Source organism: Electrophorus electricus, chromosome 14, assembly GCF_013358815.1.
Source record: "Electrophorus electricus isolate fEleEle1 chromosome 14, fEleEle1.pri, whole genome shotgun sequence".
NCBI lineage: Eukaryota > Metazoa > Chordata > Actinopteri > Gymnotiformes > Gymnotidae > Electrophorus > Electrophorus electricus.
In genome coordinates, this window is record NC_049548.1 from 162,799 (window position 1) to 182,321 (window position 19,523).

Sequence of the window (19,523 nt, forward strand, 5' to 3'; positions counted from 1 at the left end):
GTGATGCATCTCTGAGAGCCCTACAATACACACTTGTTATAAAATGGCAGACAAGGACAGTGTGGAAAAATACTTGGAGAATAATCCACAGTTTGCCAAAGATTATTTTGACAAGAAGGTGCGAGCCGAGGTCATTACTGCTGCTTTCACAGAGAAGCTTGAGATCAAAGACCCATCCTCATACAAAGATGTCTCCCAGATCCAGGAGGCTGCCATAATTTTTGACCTGGTCAGGGAGATGCAGAGTGAGCAGGTCATGGAGAAAAGCATGCACAAGGTCCTGCAGCGAATATGCATTCTGGTAAATGCAGATCGGTGCAGCTATTTTATATACAGGGCTAGGAATGGAATCCCTGAGTTGGCCACATGTCTTTTTGATGTTACCCCTACCTCCAAATTTGAAAACAACCTGGTCAGTCCACTGGCTGAGATTGTGTTCCCCACTGACATGGGCATAGTGGGGCAAACAGTAACAACCAAAAAGGGAGTTAACATTCCAGATGTAAAGCAGGTGAGTCAAGGTCATCATAAGGAGTAATAAAATTTGTCCTTCTGTCCTTTGCTGTGTAGAATGAAATGCTGTGATGTGTAAGTAAAAGACATTCCAAAACCAATTTACATTAAATTAAAGTTTAATGTTACAAAACTACCAAGTTGTTACTAAAATAAATTTTTAGGGCAACCATTATTTGCTATAAAATGGTTTTTGATCCTATTAGATCATGACATAATATGAGGTAAGGTGCACTTTCTGTTCCATCAGTTACAGGGTAAAAGTCTGTCAGACTAAGCCTGTTAGTCCAGCATTATGTTGTCACTAGATTACTAGACATGAGAATACCTTTAAATGATTTTGTGCCCACAGGATACATTTTCAGAACTCATACTGAACTTGTAATACCATAAATATGATGTCAGAAATTGCAAAGATAAAACAGCTACAGCAACATGAGCATCATTAATTTCTACTAATAAAAGTTATTTATTGGGAGAGATGTATGCATTTACTTATTTAAGTAGTAATTGTAGTGTACTGTAGTAAAGATATAGAGGTAGTAAAAATTGTAGTGTTGGATAAAGGGTTTACAGAGAAACATGGCATTTTGGACAGAACTCGTTCTTCAGCTGTGTAAGCAAAATGCTTCTGAAGCTCTAGGAGGTGAAACCAGCTTATCTTCCTATAGTTTATGTTGGAACATAAACTGGTTTCACTTGCTAGAGTGTCAAAAGCACTTTGCTTGCACAGCTGATGAAGGACCTCTCCCTGAAATTGCCAGTTTCTCTAGAAACCTTGTGTACTACAAAGTTTTATTACCTCTACATATTTATTTATTTATTTAATTGTATATCATACTATTTTTTCTATATATATACCTACATGATATAACTGAGTCATTTATAAATGAGTATAAGGATACAGAGTGAATTTAAGGACACAAAGTGAATTCAATTATTATTATTATTATTTCCCCCCCCCCCCCCCCCCCCCAAGAACCCCCATTTCAGTGACTTTGTGGACCAGCAAACAGGATACAACACTAAAAGCATCCTGGCTGCACCCATTGTGAGTGGTAAGGACCCACTGGGTGTCCTCATGGCACTGAACAAAACTGTTGGGAACGAATTCTCCAAAGCAGATGAAGATGTAAGTGTGAATACATTAGATCATGCTTTCCTAAGTAGTCTTCTAAAATAGCATATTATAAAACAACAAAATTAAAGTGTACTGGATGATGTTTTGGAATAAGCATGACCATGTCATTGTTCTGAATCAGTGCATCCTTGTGTAGGGTATTTCCTCCTTTGGGACATTCCTTGCATAGTGCACTGCAGTCTTTTGACATCATTTGACCTTTGACTGTAATGATTTCATTCATTAACTTCATTGTAACCACTGCATCGTTTAGTGTTTTTAGACTTACTTAAACAGTTACTTACTTAAATTCCAGAAAGGACAATGGAGCAATTGTCATAGTATAAGCAGCTATTTTGGGGAAGGCCAGTCAACTTGTAATAACTTTAAGCAATATACTTAACACCAAAACATTCTATGGATGCTGGAACATTGTGCCTCTGTCTAACCGCCCCTCTACTTAAGTAAAATCTAAATAATTTATAAATTGATTGGTAGCTCTTTGCAGCCACAGTTTTATAGCAACCCTGTATAGCAGCATTGTATTAATTACACAAATGTTGTTCATTTCTAAGATCTTCAACAAGTATATAAACTTTGCCTCAGTCATCACTCTGCAGCATTACACCAGTTACATGTGGAATGTGGAATCCAGGAGAAGTCAGGTAACTCTTCAGTAGACAAGGAAACATTATGTCATGGTTGCTGTTTAAAGCCAGCAGAATCTGGCAACACAGGTGCTACTCTGCTTCTCATACCACAGGTTCTTCTCTGGTCTGCTAGCAAAGTGTTTGAAGAATTGACTGACATTGAGCGTCAGTTCCACAAAGCACTGTACACTGTTAGGTCCTATCTTCAGTGTGAGAGGTACTCAGTGGGGCTACTGGATATGACAAAAGAAAAGGTTTGTGATTCATGCCTGACTCACATGCCTGACTCTGTACTGACCCACTGCATACTAACTCTGTATTATGTTATCGGTTTAGGAATTTTATGATGAGTGGCCAATTAAACTAGGACATGTAGAACCATACAAGGGTCCCAAGACACCTGATGGTAGGGTAAGTCTCTTTTTCTTAAAGTTTTATTCTGCTCAGTAGAAAACAATAGACTCCTCTGTGAGTCATGAATTATGAATCAACAAGTGAACAGTGTGTATTCATGTATTCCTTACAGGAAATCAACTTCTACAAAATCATCGATTATCTCTTAGAAGTCAAGGAAGAGATCAAAGTTGTACCGTAAGCAGTATTTGTATGACAAATACATGAATGTTGCTAGATGTATACTTCACAACTCACATGCAGGTCACAGTAGGTCAGTCATGTACTAAGTCTTTCTTTGAAGTCCTTTTCTGGGATTGCAGGGCCCCTTCTCCAGAACACTGGGCTCTTGTCAGTGGCCTCCCTACCTATGTGGCAGAAAATGGCTTTGTGAGTTCCTTTCCATTCACATGTGCACACTCACATACATTCCTGCTTATGTTTATAAACAACCAAAAATAATAGTGAGGTACTTAAATGATGTTCTGCAGTTCTATGGTTAGATGAAGACATGAACAGTTCATTTTTGTAATGTCTGAACAGAAAACTTTGTCTCTGTGTTGAGCAAGTAAAAGCTCTTTCTGTTTGCAGATCTGTAACATGATGAATGTTGCTGCCGATGAGTACTTCACATTCCAGGTAAGATACACAGTACACAAGATACAGATCTCTTAAGATATACAGTACATAAGATACAGATCTCTTAAGATATACAGTACATAAGATACAGGCCTCTTAAGATATACAGTACATAAGATACAGATCTCTTAAGATATACAGTACATAAGATACAGGTCTCTTAAGATATACAGTACATAAGATACAGATCTCTTAAGATATACAGTACATAAGATACAGGTCTCTTAAGATATACAATACATAAGATACAGGTCTCTTAAGAGACCCCCCACTCCCCCCAGGTGTTAAAGACTCAGCAGGGTTCAGCTGGCTGTCTTGCACTTTTCCATTAAACAAATATGTCATTTAGTAATTCAATTTCATGATGCATTATGCAAAATTTATAATAGGGTATGTGAGGTATTATTATTATTATGATTAGTGTGTGTCCAGTTTCAGTACAATGAAACTTGCCACACATGAGTGTAACATTTGGCAAAAAACATACTGGAACCTGCATCTCTGTCCTGGCTTTAAAATGGATCATCTAACAATAAAATCAATATAGTTCACTTGTTCAATTTACATACTGCAGACCATTCATTTCCAAATATTTGTCTTCATTTAACCTTCCTAAGTGATGGTCTCCATCACACTCCATTTTTATCATTTCTTGTTACTGACCAGTATTTCTTATTGCTGTTAATTTTCTAATTTATTTTAGAAAACAGCTGTGGATGAGACAGGCTTCATCATCAAGAATGTCCTGTCCCTCCCCATCGTCAATAAAAAGGAGGAGATTGTGGGCATCGTTACATTCTTCAACCGAAAAGACGGCAAGCCATTTGATGAACAGGATGAACAGATTACTGAGGTGAGACTGCAGGCTTCAGGGTGAAACTGTTCATTTGTTTGATAGTTCTATATCTGAAGTTTGGCTCTCCAATCCTTTCATAAACAGGCCCTTACACAGTTCCTGGGATGGTCTGTGCTCAACTGTGACACATATGACAAACTGAACAGAATGGAGTGGAAGAAAGAGATTGCTGAGGAAATGGTGATGTACCACACAAGAGCCACCTTGGATGAGGTTCAGCAGATCTTGGTGAGGGTCACTACATAATAAAATCTCCAGCTTTAGCAGTACAGGTGTTTGTTACTGCTACCTTGCTACATATACCCCTTGTCTTTTCCTAACAGAACACAAAGGAAAGGTTTGACAGAGAACCAGAGGAATGTGATCAGAAAGAGATGTACAAACTCTTGGTAAATAATGTTATGTCTGTCACATTTTGTCCCTCACATTGGGATGAGAGCATTGGGAATTTTGGAGGAATTTTCAGTGTAATTGTTTGCAAGTTTCATCAGCATGGAGACTGGAAGTTGTTAAACTCTGATAATGTGTTAGATCTGATATTATACTAATGCTTATGCTGATATACAGAGGGCCAACATACCTGAAGCCAAGGACGTTGACCTGCTTGAATTCCACTTCAGTGATTTTCCTCTATCTGAGCTCGACCTAATCAAGTGTGGCATTCGGTGCTTCTTTGAACTAGGCGTGGTGGAGAAATTTAAAGTGCCAGCAGAGGTCAGCCACATCTTTTTCTCCATGTACCCAAATTTGACCTGTAAATAAATGCTACACTGATTTGTTCAGGTTGTATAAGATTATAAATGTGAAATTAGTGATGACATCATGTGTAATAATATTAGTTTTAATAATATGAAAATCAAAATATGAAATTATTATTATTTGTTTAAATTGCAATGTAATTTCATTATACTTGGATTAAAACAGTGGTGATTTAAACATTATATATTATGATCAATATTAATGTATTAATTCATTCTACAATCTACTTTGTGTCTGCTTGTACCAGTGCATTATTGTTAACTTCTTTTTTTGAATCTATGGAGATTTAGCTTGGTAGTAGATATAATCACTAACTTAACTATATTACATTTTGGTGTATTCATTACACTCACTTCAGGTTCTTACTAGATGGATGTACACAGTCAGGAAGGGTTACAGAGACATTACATACCATAACTGGAGGCATGGCTTCAATGTGGGGCAGACAATGTTCTGTTTACTACAGGTGAGTTAAGTAGCCCTGTCTCAATGTGCATCGTCTTCCAGACCTGCAGCTATTTCAGTGTGGATTGGAGACCATACTGAAATCTGCTGGCATCCTCTAACCACACCTAACACATGTCCAGTAATCCTTCAGCACCCTAAAATCCCACCTACTGTTTAGCACTGATACATATCTGTTCATCAGATTCATCTAGAAGAGTTATTTCTAAAAATGACCAAGTACTATATTTCTGCAAAATAAATACTGCTTAATTATTTCTGATTTGTCATTTGCAATTTGGCATTGAGTGAAAGTAATTACATAAACAAGTAAATAAACAATCTCCTGGCTCCAAAAGTGAAGACACACTAGTATAGTTGTGCAGCACTGAAAAATGAAGGTACCAGCCCTTCAGAAAGCATGTCACTTCTCCACTGCTTTTCAAACACTCCCTACAGAGTGAATGTTCATAAGAGAATAATTCAAAAGGGGAACTGAGCTCCTGTGAAAGACTTGCAAAGCTAGTTACAACAAATCATTGGACATTACTATCCTGATGTAAACAAGCCTTTTTTAATTCTGTCTCCTGTTTACACATCATAGTCAGTCTTTTTCTCCTTCCTATACAGACTGGAAAACTAAGAAAATACTACTCAGACCTTGATGCCTTTGCAATGGTAGCAGCTGCTTTTTGCCATGATATTGACCACAGGGGGACCAACAATCTCTATCAGACAAAGTATGGGACTGACTGTTCTCCTACTTTTCCATAATCCCACATTTGCATGTTTGTCATAGCTTCGCTTATAATCTTTACATATTCATTATAGGAGTTCATCACCTTTGGCCAAGCTTCATGGGTCCTCCATCTTAGAAAGACACCATCTTCAGTACAGCAAGACTCTCATGGCAGATGAGGTTTTCAAAATATTTCAATTTTGCAAAGATAATTGTCATTTTGTTTACAGGTGTGATATATTTGACCATTGTTTTTCGATGCAGAACCTCAATATCTTCCAGAACCTACAAAAACGTCAGTTTGAAACTGTTCAGCACTTACATGATGTCTGCATCATTGCTACTGATTTAGCCTTGTACTTCAAGTAAGTGTAATTCCTCTGACCTTGTGGTGAAAAGACCCAGTCTGAAAAGACCCAGTCTAATGTTGATTCTATACCTTATAGAAAAAGAACACTGTTCCAGAAGATTGTTGATGACACACAGCCAATGGTAGATGAAAAGCAAGCCATTAACTATGTGACCAACAACCCTGTCAGGAAGGAAATCATCATGTAAATAACACATTTCATTTTAGAGCCATCACACCTAAAGAATCATGCTACATTATCTAGCAGGAGTTTTTTCTTTTTTTTTAAATTTTACTTTAGCTACATTTAATTAATTAGGTCTGTGAAATGATAAAGTGTTTTTTGTTTGTTTGTTTTTTTTTTACCTTTTCTGGCTCAATGCAGGGCAATGATGATGACTGGCTGCGACTTGTCTGCCATCACAAAGCCATGGGAGGTTCAAAGCAAGGTGTGCAGTTACTGATTCTGCAGCAGTGTGCTACTTGAAAACAGAAGCCAGTCTGTGTTCCCACTTTTTATTAAATGATTTCTCTCTCTCTTTACTGAAGGTGGCTCTGATGGTGGCTGCTGAATTCTGGGAGCAGGGAGACCTGGAGAGGAACGTGCTTCAACAAGAACCCATTGTTAGAGCACTTTTTTTTTTTTTTTTGCCTGTTTCAGCCATTGGCACCTAATCAAAGCAATTACTTCATCTGTCATATTTACAGGCTTATGAATGTTTGTGCAAATCTTTATTCAGCCCATGATGGACAGGAACAGGGCAGATGAACTGCCCAAGATGCAGTGTGGTTTCATTGACTTTGTCTGCTCATTTGTATACAAGGTCAGGTCACCCTTTCATCAACTGTATTTGATAAAGCTGTACTTGTAAAGCTCTATTTAAAGTAGAAAACAAATCTGATTAAAGTCATAGTGCCACCAAAGTCCCCCTATTAAACATCTGCAAAAAGATGAATGTTCTGACTGAAAGTGACTGATGCTAGAACATGTGAGGACATGTAATAGCAGCCTCTGTCTCATGCAGGAATTTGCAAGGTTCCAAAAGGAAATCACACCCATGTTTGATGGCCTGAACAACAACAGAGCCCACTGGAAAGAGCTGGCTGATGCTTATCAAGCCAAACTTGATGCTATTGAGAATGAGAAGAAGAAACAGGAAACACCATATAAAAAGGGTATGCGCAAAGCCTGTGGCACACCCTTCATACAAGTATGCTTTTCTTCCATAAAATGTATTCACGTCATTAGCCACCGTGTTAGCATGTTAAAAGTTTATCCCATGACACATATGGTTCTATTCATATTCTATATATTATATTCATTAAAATAATCATTAGCCAGTGGAGTGTATCCACAAACCTTCCTCTGAGGAATAGCAAAGAACATTTAACGTTTCTTATCGTCTAACTCTTAGCCCCTTTTTCTCTGCCTCTTATTTGAAACAGAAGAGGGAGGAGGGAAGTCTAAAACTTGTTCCATATTTTAAAAAGCCCCATTGGACACAGACAGTGATCAACCGGTTACACGAAGAAGCACATAGAAGTTGCTTCCTTTGGACCTTGTGACTCTAACCTCTCTCTTTCCAGTAAATCCAGCCATTGTACCAACAACGGCAAGCTTCTCTTCTGGAGGGAAACCAACTAAACTTAAACATAAAACAAATATGTTTACTTTTTAAAAAATTCGTTATCAGTAGTTTATAACAAAAGAAGGAAAATTTCAGAAGTAGGAGGCTAACGACTGCAATTGTTGAATTACAATGCACAGGAATTGTCTTAATATTTAGTTTTTATGTCAGTATTGGGAGCAAAATAGCTGCTGTCAATGAAGTTTACTTTCACAATAAATTTAGATCATGTTCTGCAGATAGTCAGTCATCTAGTTAGAGCATGTTGTTTTTTAAAAGGGAGCCATGCAGTAGCTGTAACAATCAAATGTTACCTATTTTATTATCTATTTAATTATAAGGCCATTGCACATTTTAAGAATTATTTTACTTAGTTCCTTCGAACGTGCAGCCAAAGATTTCAAAACAATTCTTTAGTCAGAACTTCCCAGTTTGTGATTAGATATATGCAGTTTTACTTGCTGCTTCCTTAATGTTGAGCCAACTCCTCTTAAAACTCAGAGCATGATGGCTTTTATATGTATCTTGTAAAAAAAAAAAAATGCATCTTTGAACAATGAAATGAAAAATGTCAATTTTAAGCATGTATTGACTGCTAGTACTACTCTTGCACGTTATACAAATATGATTGAGAATATACATTTTTGATTCACTGTAACCTGAGTTCTATTTTAGGTCTTGCAGTAATCGAAGGACACATGAACCTCCACTTTGACTGTTTAATGACAAGTGTGGAACAAAGTTTTAGTTTTTAAATATGTCATATAAATCAAGAAGTGTGGTTTATATTACATAGAATGTAAATTTGTGAAAGAGCATTTTTAAGTAACCAGATATGACTTTTGAAAGTAACAATCTATGGTGAAATAAATCAGCACACAAAAAAATCTAACAAATTAAAAAAGAGAAACGGGCTGTTAAAAGTACTTATTTAGCACTGAATTTACAGAAAGGACCATAAAGGGCTATAAAATGTTCTTGTATTTTAATATGTAAACGCTTGCATTGTAATTCAGGAAACAAAACAATTTCACTGCCCCCCACAATGCCACAAAACCCTGCAATGCACATATAGCATTGATGAATGGCTACATGGAAATAGACCAGTCCAGTAACAGGCCATTTCTGCTTAACTGCACAGTGAAGGCCTTCAGGAGACACAAGGGCTCAAAAGAGTTAATCATATCAAATGTTTAATTTTCACACATTTGGTTGCAATCATACTAGTAGTGTATGATCCTTGTAAAAGAATGAAGAATTTACATCCAATGTCCCTTTATTTAACTAATCTTGCTGAGTATATGTTGTAAATAGCAATGTAAACAAATAAATTCATCATGTAAACAAATCAATGCAGATTTCACATGTCATGATGATTCAAACACATTTACCAAGCTGATTCCTGTTGTCTTGCTATACTTGTTCTATTTATGTCGTGTTGCTCAGAGGACAGACCAGGCAAGACTTTTAAGCACTGGAAGGTTTCTCTAGCTTCTCCACCATGTGAGGGATTAGCTAATAAAGCTGGATCAGCCTGTGGTAAAGAAGCTCAGTTACACAGGCTGGCAGCTGAGTGGCATCTAGTTTCAGTCAAACTGGGAGGAGCGTCCTTGTCCTATAGCCACTTTTTAATACGCAAGCCAGCACAAGGGTGAAAAGATTTTTTATCCTGCTTGCTATAGCAACATGGAAAAGGTAGTCTGCAAGTACAAATCATACAGGCAAGATAAGTCTGTAAAATGCTTAGACATGCTGGTTAAAGGCGGACTCTCCCATTGACTGGCTTGGCTTTGCACAGTTTTGGTAGGTCATTACAGAAGGAGTAAGAGTGGGTGCGCATATGCAACTGAAGTGCGCATATGCAACTGAAGCTCATGGCTGTTATCTGTGGGCCTCTCCCATGCAAAAAATTCAGCCTGACTTAAAAGCTGCTGCTACCGAAGACAAGTCGATTCAAAGCTAAACATGTAGAACTGAATTCGGAGCTAAACATGTAAAACAGGAGAAAGCTAAATGGGGAACAGAATTGTGAGCATTTTATTTACCCCAATCTTAGACAGATAATAAAATTTGATACAGAAGCATTGTAGCTGTTTCCAAAACAGCTTTTTGATGGTGCACCGTATTTTGTTCAGAGGAACATGTCCTCAAAATACTCTTCGAACTCCTCCTCCCTGGAAGAAAGAATATCAGCAATGAACTTGATGGCACTGTTCATCGTGTACAGCTAAACATTCCTGAGAAGCTTCCTTCATATGTGCAAGTGGCCATATGTGGCACTAGAGCTGGCAGAGCTGACCTGGATTTGTCTTCTGTAGCAGGAGCTGGGCCCTTCCAGTGCTCAGACTCTGAGGGACCATTTGCTTCCTCTTCACGTTCAGATTCTGTAGGAGTGCAAAACAGATATTCAAACAAGTCAGTTTACCCCAGAAACAAGATTTAACACCCCAGTAAGGTAAATGTTTACTCCAAGCTGCAATGCTGTGACCAGACTGCATCTCATAAAGGTGGCAGCCATCCAGCTGAGAAGGTTATTTCATAATTAATTTTGTGCCTTTTTTTGTTTGTGGAAGGCATGATAAATGTATACTTTGAGTGTCAGGCAAGCACTCTGTTCACTGAGTGCATGCTTGAAAAGTGGTCAGGCTGGGGAAGAGATGTAGGTGCAGCTCAAACCTTTGTCCTGCTCCAGGGAATTCTCTGAACTTGAAGAAGAGTGCTCTGTTGACAGAAGAAAAAAGTTGATCATATCAGGTACACAGCATAAGAATTTTTTCAGAAACAAATTCCTACCTGAACAGCATGAAGCAGGCACATGATATATATGGTTTTTTGTTTTGTTTGCAAAAGAATGAATAACTTCTCTCAGAGCATTACACAAGATTATAAACAGAAGACATCGCATACTCCCTTCAAGCCTGGACTAGTGCTGGAATGTTTACCTAAGCTGTGTTTTTCAAAAAATCCTTCAGTGAAAAACACTGAACTACATTGCAGTTCTTGTATGAATCTGTCAATGTGCACCACAGGTAGCGTTCTGCCCTTGAGGAAACATGTTTCATGGGAGTGGAACATGGTGGTGCCCCACGTTGCCCCAACCTCAGTCTTATGACCTTGACACAGATCAAGAGTTCTCAATAGTCTATCTAAGAGTAAGCAAAGATATCAAAGCTGAATGGCAAGCATAAATCGTTAATACAAAAGTGGCAATAAAAGGCAAGTGTTGCACATTCTTGCCTTTCTGTCTCTTTTTGTGTTCATGTGTCTCTTTGTGTTTCCGTTTGAGCCGATGCTTGGGCTTGTGAGCCTGGGACGCACTGCTTTCTCCTAACCTGCATTTTTTCTTAGTCTTGACCTCCTTTCTCCTGTAACATGAAACAAAAAATGGTCTGAAACCTTAATAAATGCAAAAAGATTGTGGGAGTTGCATTATGATCTTGTCATTCACATCATGCACACTGGTCCTTGATGAAATTCACTATTCATTCATTATTAACAGAGAAGGCACTTTGAATCAAAGGCCTCCTTTTAGACCTACATTAAAGAATAAAGCTACTAAATCATATAGAAAATCTCCTTACTTGTGATGATAATTCAATTTGTAGGAACATTCTAGACAGAGTCCTAAGAAAGAACAAAAACACCACTGGAGCCAAGTTTATGCTGCTTGTGAATATATATTTGCAATATTTATAAATAGACTGATCTGACGTGGAACCATATATCTGATCCTTTAATGTTATCACTGCCTGCAGGAAGACTTATAAAACGGCATAAAATCATGGACTGTACAATTTCTAATAGTGGTGGACGTGAATGGCCTTTTCTTAAGTCTACTGTAATAAGATTAGCTGCACTCTGGGGTCTGCTGAGGAGAGTGGATTAATAACAGTGAGGTGTAGGTGGGCCCAGCCAAAAGTCAACCTTACGCAGTTTCACCAGGGCGTTCCTCTTCTCACCATGCTCCACATAAGCAAAGTTCACCTCCCAGCTCTTCAGACCTTCCTGCCTTTCACAGCGCTTGTTTCCACATAGAAACTGGCCTGCAAACAGGCACTGGGATCAACACCCACACACCCCGCACACAACACAATAATGCATGCATACATGAATATGCAACTGAAGGATAAGAGTGAGGGTAGACATTGGATTTGCACAGAGAAGATAAGTAGCATTACATTAGGGAAGGAATTTAAGAACAAAAGGAAAGGCTTTGATGCTGATGGCTTAGTGTAATGGACACCCACGTGAGAGGGGAGGGAACTCCTTTCACCCATCCCCCCCCAGTCTGGCCTATAGCCTAGCATTAGCAGCATTAGGCTTAGGGGATGCAAATGATTTCTGCTGGAGGAAAGTGTGTCATCAAGCAGAGCAACTGTGAAAGGCATCCCCCACCATGATGACATGGGTCGGATTCATAAAACTTGATGGTACACTACATCGTGTACAACATGCAACACTGTCTTTGTTTCCTATTCATAAAGTTACTGTGGTAATAATTAACATCCTACTGTCAACTTACTACTGTGGTCAATTCACTTTTATTCCAGATGAATGCCAATCAAAACTGGCATGTAAACAAGGCCATACATATTCAAGACCCACACCAAGAGACAGATGACTGACTAACCCCAGTCGTGAGACCAGTTGCATATAAATTTAACACATTTGTTAACTTTCACCATGATGTGAAAGCTGATGACTTTATGATCTAAATCATGGAAGAGATGAAAAAAAATCTCTCTCTTCTCAGTCTATATTTGTTTATAATTTTTTCCTTTGTAAAAAGTAAATTTGCATTTCTAATGGGAAAATGTCATGACATTCTGAGATCCTGCTCAAGTGACTATACATTTTTTGAGAAAAGATAATCCAATCCACAATGGCTTCTTACCAGGACATTTACCCTCAGATGGGTTCTGGTGATATATTTTGCAGAGTGATGTTCTATTATGAATTGCTAACATCATGAGGACAAAATGCTGTAGCATCTTACATCACCCACACAGTAAAATATGCCGGCAATCCACATTTATGATTGAGGAAACATGTTACAGCAATGCTATTTGTTGGTAACCTCACATTACATCTGGCAGTAGGTTTTACGAATTTTGCCCCATTATATCTTACAAAGATTGGGCTCATCTTTCGTTCTAGTGAAAATTGCTGGCAGGCCTTTTTATAAATAAATTATTCAATTAATAATAAAAAAACAAACAAAAAAACAATCTAATTTACACAATTTTCCTTTTATATGTACTCAATCAGCCAAGGCACATTTTGTCTCCATATTTTGATTCTTTAGTGTTGTTTTTGCTTGATTAGTTTTAGTTTTTCATTAAAATGCACAAACTTACTTTGTTTGCATAACAGTATTAGCTGCCTATAGATGCCATAACAGTAGTATCAGCCATTTTGGAGACAAGACAGAATGTGAGATGTGAATGTGCATGTCAAACAAACAAATAAAATAAATCAGAAGGCTTTTCTAACCCCTAATGCTCACTGAAATTAGATTGCTACAGTTTAACCCAGTATAACAATAACAACCATTAAAACATGACACTTTGGCAGATTTGGCATCTTATTTGTGAAAACTAATGAAACTCCTGTCAACTGTCATCATTCCTGCTTGTTAAGTGATAATTCTTGACATGCCACTGGGAATCGCATATCCACAACTCATGAAGTACATGAAGTAGAAGGCCCAGTATACATGTATACAGTATACATGAAGTACAAGGCCCAGTAGTAAAAGATTAGTGATTTTCTGATGATTCAAATATGATGGCATTCTTATGGGGGAATTCAATCTGTGGTTAATGTGCCAAATATTTAATGAATAAAAATATAAGGGAAACATCCCAAGAATCCTAAACTGAAGTACATGATCACAGACGGTTCAGTGGGTTACTAATCAAAGTTGCAATATTAATTCTGATTCTACATGCCTGCACCATGGTGTTTAGTCACTGTACTTATTTCTTTAATTATTTTTTGCAAAACTGTTTCATAAGGACACAAAAAACGGGTCACGTTTGATGCTTATGTGAACTATGCCAAGCTTTTCTCAGTCAGTGTGCTTGACACTGTATGTGGAAGGTACACAGTAACATGCTGAGAATATATATAAGATAAAACTGAAGCATGATCAGGCAAGACTAAAATAACATTGATTTAATGGAGCCAGTGGGTCAGGAATAAAGCTGATCATGATTAAACTCTGTAAAAAGTCCAAAAAGAGTATTTATCTTTTCTTGCATGCTGTTGACATTTTGCTAACTTTTAATCCATGTCCAAGTGGAAGTTCATGTGAAAAACATTAGGGTTCATTTAAATGAATTTGGTTTTCATATTATTAATATCCACAAGACAGCCAGAGCTGCAGATAAACAATCTGAGCATGACAGCCAAATAAAGGAGCAAAGACACCTAAGGTTCAGGTCCCAGTGAAGTTCTCTAGCTGCTCCACTGCAGACTCCACTCCTAAAATGCTGTCAGAGCTTCCAATATTAGAAACATCTCACATTACACACGTGCTATGTTTACTCATGAGGCAAACTGAAAAAGACTGAAAAAGTCAAAAACAAGTTTTGTAACCCACAATATTACTGATTTATTATTAGAAAAAAATAGTCTCCACTAATGGATGGGATCACAAATCTGCCAGACAACAAACAAAGTCACAAGAAAATCTTATGCATGACATTTTTCTGCCCAGTTGTTTTCTACTGAAAACTGTTAGAACTGAAAGGTTCTAACCGCGTTGCAAAAGCTATGACATTAACAAAAAAAACATTTGAACATTTGGCAGTGACTGAACAGAATAGTCTAAGCCTATGACACCATCTAGTGGCATGGACAGATGGGGGGGTCAGAAAGTGGGTTTGGCAAATAACCCAGTTCTGTTAACTCACAGTTTGTGGAAACTCTGTACTTTCAGTTCCAAAAACTAATCCCAGAATAAGTTAGGTGAGTTGCAATGGCAACTCTATGACGCTAACCTGCTATCTAGCAAGTTTACTGGACATAAACCAGTTAATGTTCAGAATACTGACCAAATCTGCATGAACATTCCTAAAACGTAAGTTACTGTTTTCAGTCAAATCACTGTTTTGAATGTTCTTCACCATTACATTTCACATGAAGGACTACAGGATCTTAGATTTGTTCTGTTTAATTCATAAATCCTTTTAATTTGGAGATTAATTTAGAGAGATTTGCTTGTCCAGACTGATCTTGTAAAGCCTCTTTATATGCAGCTAGTAAGAGGGAAGAATAACATTTAGTTCAGCTTGATGTTCTAAAGTTTTGTATTTTATATTTTTGTTTATACTTGGGCATAGGTCATCTATGAGGAAATTCTATTACAATTTATGCTCTGGAAGTACACTGGGCCTCCCTCACATTGCCATGCTATTTTACAGGTTATGTCAAGCCAATTTTAATGTGGGAACAAATCATTTGTAATTATCATACATGGTAGTTAAACATACATGAAGTACCTGGCACGGTCTCACTATTTTCAAATTCACTGAATAATAAATTATTACTTATAATAATATGCTACTCAAATGATCAAATAGCTGATTAAATAAATATTAGGCTGCCAGATGTTGAATGACTAAATAGGCTTTATACAATTTTGCAGTTTTATGAAATATTGATCCTTTTTTGGAACACCAGCTGTTGATCCTTTACTAACATTGCTCAGCTACCTTTTAAAGTATATTACTAGTCTGTATATATAAACCTTACATTTCAAGTTATGATAGAGTGAAATAAGAAGCTCTAGAGTTTTTAACGCTCTCATTCATGCTGAATCCTAATCATGTTTTTGGGAAAGTTACCCATGAAACCACAGTCACAGATTCTTATTGTTACAAAGGTTGCAGTGTGATGTAGTCAGCCACTATAAACTAGCGATGTTGCCACATAGATATTGAACTAGAATACAGAGGTATAGGTCTACATTAAACAATCTCTGGCCCAGCTAGATGATGAGGAGAGGAGCATTTAAAATGAGTGAGTTATGACTGAAAGACAAAACTTACCCTTTCCAGATATTACTTCATTTTCAATACGCCATCTGAACCCAAACTACAAGTGAAAAAAATAAAATGTCATTTCTAAGATTTTTTTTTGTAAGAGACAAAGTGCATCAGTGAGGTCACGTACCTTATTCTCTTTGTATCTGCTAAGGTCAGCAATACAATACTCCTTAAACAGCTTATCATAATACTTCTTTGCAAGCTCTTTCTCCCTAAAAAGGAGTCATGTATACTTTCAACTACATAAGCAAAGAAGGCGATTTAACCTCAGACTGACTTAGATGTAAAAAGGTTCAACTTCACCATGTCATATGCTCCTCATCTTCATTTCTCCAGAGAAAGCGGTGGTTTTCCCTCACCACATCCAGATCAGTCTTATCTTTAGCTCTGCATGCAGTTCACACAAGCTCATTAAGAAAAAATAGGCTCATTTTACTTCAGCGTGTTTGAGCTGCATGAACCAAAGCCACATTTTGTTCCGTTTTAACATGAAGAGAGATTAAATGTTTCTGCCAGGAGAGCCAATCTACTCACGTGGATCTTTTGAAGTCCTCACGTTTTCCTCCATAGTACAATATGTAGTCACTGACAAACTTCTCATGTCTATCAAACTGAAGAATTGGTGTGAAGGATCAACATCTTGTAAGCATTGTAAGTGTTAACTGTTGTGCCATGTGGCAATATTTATCAAGCATCTTAGACTATGAATGCTTGGTTAGGAATATATAACTATAAATATTAGCCAAAATAATCAACATCATGGGACATGACCTTTTACCAAAGGAAAAATGCTTCCAGCAGAGAAGTATTTTATTTAAGTCTGTGCAATTATATCAGATTCTATACAGATACAATACTTTAAAAAAATACAAAAAAGTTAATATTGCATCAAGAACAAAAACCTCAAAAGTTGAGAGAACACAACAGAAAGAAGAGAGGTAATGGATATTTAGAGAGAGGGAATAAGGGATCTACCTCAATGTCAGACTGAAAAAGGTTTAATGTCACTCAAATTAGCATTAGCCAGTAAACAATACCCATATCCAAGTCTACCTTAAATGTGGAAATTAGAATACATTTAGAAAATGTGGAAATTAGAATAAATTTATAAAATCACCCATCCAAATTAAACTATAAAATTATATTCTAAAGCGTGAATAACACTTTAAAGAATCATAAATTGCATGCATAACCTTTCTGGTTTCTACTATATACTGCAAGTTACTGCAAGGATACAGCATTCATTGATAAGAGATGGTGCCGCCGGTTCTTGGCCTCCTCTCTGTAACGGGACATAAAACATGATTAACAAGCAACTATATATCAGCACTGCTAACAAGATCTGTGTTAATCTGCCTGTACCTGTCCCATTCGTTAGCAGCCACACTTTTGTGTGTAACCGCTGTGTGCTTCCCTCGTTGGAATGGCTTCTGCAGTAGCTCATCCTCATGAATCCTGTGATACAAAAACAGGGACCAACCATGAATCCTGTGATACAAAAACAGGGACCTTTTGTGCCCACTGACTTTTTCAAGATATCATAAATCGGTTGTTGGCCAAGAGGACAGTTGACATTCCTAATTGAATACTGATCTTTTTAGTTTAAATTTGTTTGTGATAAGTAATATGACAGATAATGTTCTGGGATGGGTTTCCCCAAAGGTCATCATTAAATGACAGTGCAAGAATCAAACTCTTTTTCTCATTTAAGATGATCTTCATGAGATGCTTTTCAGAACTGCTATCCAAATAGCTGGAGAAAAGTACTGTATAAAAATAATCACTTTTGAACCAAAAAAGTTTTAATCTTTATAAACACACATTTGCTCTTGCATACTGTTCGACAAATATAATAAAAATCTTGCACCTCTTCCCTCCACGTTGCAATGATCTGCCACCCTCCTCATCATCACTGAAATCGGAGTCATATCCACCACTTCCATGAACCTACAGAACAATCCAATTTATACATATAACTGAGTCAATAATAGTCAAAATAAGATTGGAAATTTTTCATTTCCTGGACATGAATTATTAGAATTTGAGTATGTCAAATTTGTATCTAAATGTAACCATTAATTGTAACATCTGATTAAACCTAGTAAGACTTGTATAAGTAACAAACAGGTTCAATGTGGTGCAGGGACAGACAAAAATGGCAAAGTGCCTTGTCATCCCTGCAGGAACTAAACAATACTGTAGGTCAGGTCACAGAACTCTACTTCAGCAGAGCCCAGGAAATCTAATACTGACAAAATCTGCATTCATTGCATCTGTACAATGTGAAGGTCAACCCTTAAACAGTTTTCTGTCACTAACCATGAATAAATATACCATACTCAAATCTATATAACTTATAATTGACTTAGGAGTTACAATATTGAGAACTTTCCTTTTACTAAAGGTGTGCTTGTTAATCACAAATTTAATGTAGCTTCGTATCATTTTAGACTGTCAATATAAAAGAACGCCATCATTAAAATCTGTAGACATAGACAGGCTATAACTCAAAGACATCAAAGTTAACTTCACAGCCCACTGGGCACCCTTTTCTTATGCGTTTTACTGCAAACACAGTAACGTTAGCTAACATTAGCTAGGTAAGCTAGCTAACCACCCTTTACATTCTATAGTGCAGTCATGATTCCTCATAAAAGATATTCAAATGCTGAACACCGATGCACGTGTGAATGTTACAAATCCTACCAAAATCATTATACTAAATATATTTTGAGGGAATTGCCAACGTTACCTAGTTAACGCTAGTTTAGCGAGACCTGATTATGCTAGGATGTGAGCAGACTTCAACAGCTCACTGTAGTTACTGGCAACAAAACAGAATCTTGCAGTAATTCACTACAGTGCGAAGACATTATTGGAAAATCCTGAATACCATCTTAAACTAGTCATTATAACCACCTTAACGAGGTTGAGACCACTCTGATCCATGCCTCACATCTGTGTTTACGCGCCAACACAGCGATTTATTCAAGCGCGGAGTGATGACGCTGAATCCGTTCAAGAATAACGGATGCATTCAGTTGATTCAGATCGAAAGCCAGCAATCTAATACATAATTTTCGCTAAATAAAAAAATACTGAAAAGTTATTTAAAGATTGGCAAATTTACACAAAACTCGGATTTCCACAAAAGACTATTAAATAAATCCAAATGACCAATATTCGCAATTTCCCCACTCAGTGAAAGCTATCGAACCTAATTATCTTATAATATTCGGTATTAAGAGTGAAGATTTCGATACTTTTGTTTTGATTTATTTCGGTTTCTCCCAACAGCAGTATTTTTCCGTGGTAATGTGGTTTTTCTATTTCCATGGTAATGTGGTGTTATATTTAAAATGGTTTAGTTATACAAAGAATA

At 37.1% G+C, this 19,523-nt stretch overlaps 2 protein-coding genes across 3 annotated transcripts; one reads left to right on the forward strand and one right to left on the reverse strand.

Annotated features, from left to right (window-relative positions):
• Positions 1-43: 43 nt before the first annotated feature.
• Positions 44-7,949, forward strand: pde6c (phosphodiesterase 6C, cGMP-specific, cone, alpha prime). 2 transcript variants are annotated; one of them, XM_027021874.2, is made up of 22 exons: positions 44-511; positions 1,493-1,645; positions 2,209-2,298; positions 2,397-2,537; positions 2,620-2,694; positions 2,810-2,874; positions 3,000-3,066; positions 3,268-3,315; positions 4,019-4,168; positions 4,256-4,399; positions 4,495-4,560; positions 4,739-4,885; positions 5,289-5,396; positions 6,005-6,114; positions 6,206-6,293; positions 6,378-6,478; positions 6,560-6,667; positions 6,848-6,911; positions 7,012-7,086; positions 7,203-7,286; positions 7,488-7,644; positions 7,909-7,949. In XM_027021874.2, exons 1-22 carry the CDS (start codon positions 44-46, stop codon positions 7,947-7,949), a joined length of 2,550 nt encoding a protein of 849 aa, XP_026877675.2. The 2 variants fall into 2 exon arrangements, with proteins under 2 accessions (XP_026877675.2, XP_026877676.2); XM_027021875.2 differs by having other exon boundaries at positions 7,488-7,638.
• Positions 7,950-8,795: 846 nt separating this feature from the next.
• fra10ac1 (FRA10A associated CGG repeat 1) lies at positions 8,796-19,134 on the reverse strand. Its single transcript, XM_027021870.2, has 14 exons — positions 19,061-19,134; positions 18,009-18,088; positions 17,504-17,596; positions 17,378-17,423; positions 16,676-16,752; positions 16,445-16,528; positions 16,269-16,353; positions 16,145-16,190; positions 12,020-12,133; positions 11,672-11,714; positions 11,328-11,455; positions 10,767-10,811; positions 10,390-10,474; positions 8,796-10,264 (listed from the first exon to the last, which is right to left on the reverse strand). The coding sequence occupies exons 1-14, from the start codon at positions 19,088-19,090 to the stop codon at positions 10,222-10,224; spliced, it is 999 nt and encodes a 332-aa protein (XP_026877671.1). The 5' UTR covers positions 19,091-19,134; the 3' UTR covers positions 8,796-10,221.
• Between the last annotated feature and the right edge of the window lie 389 nt (positions 19,135-19,523).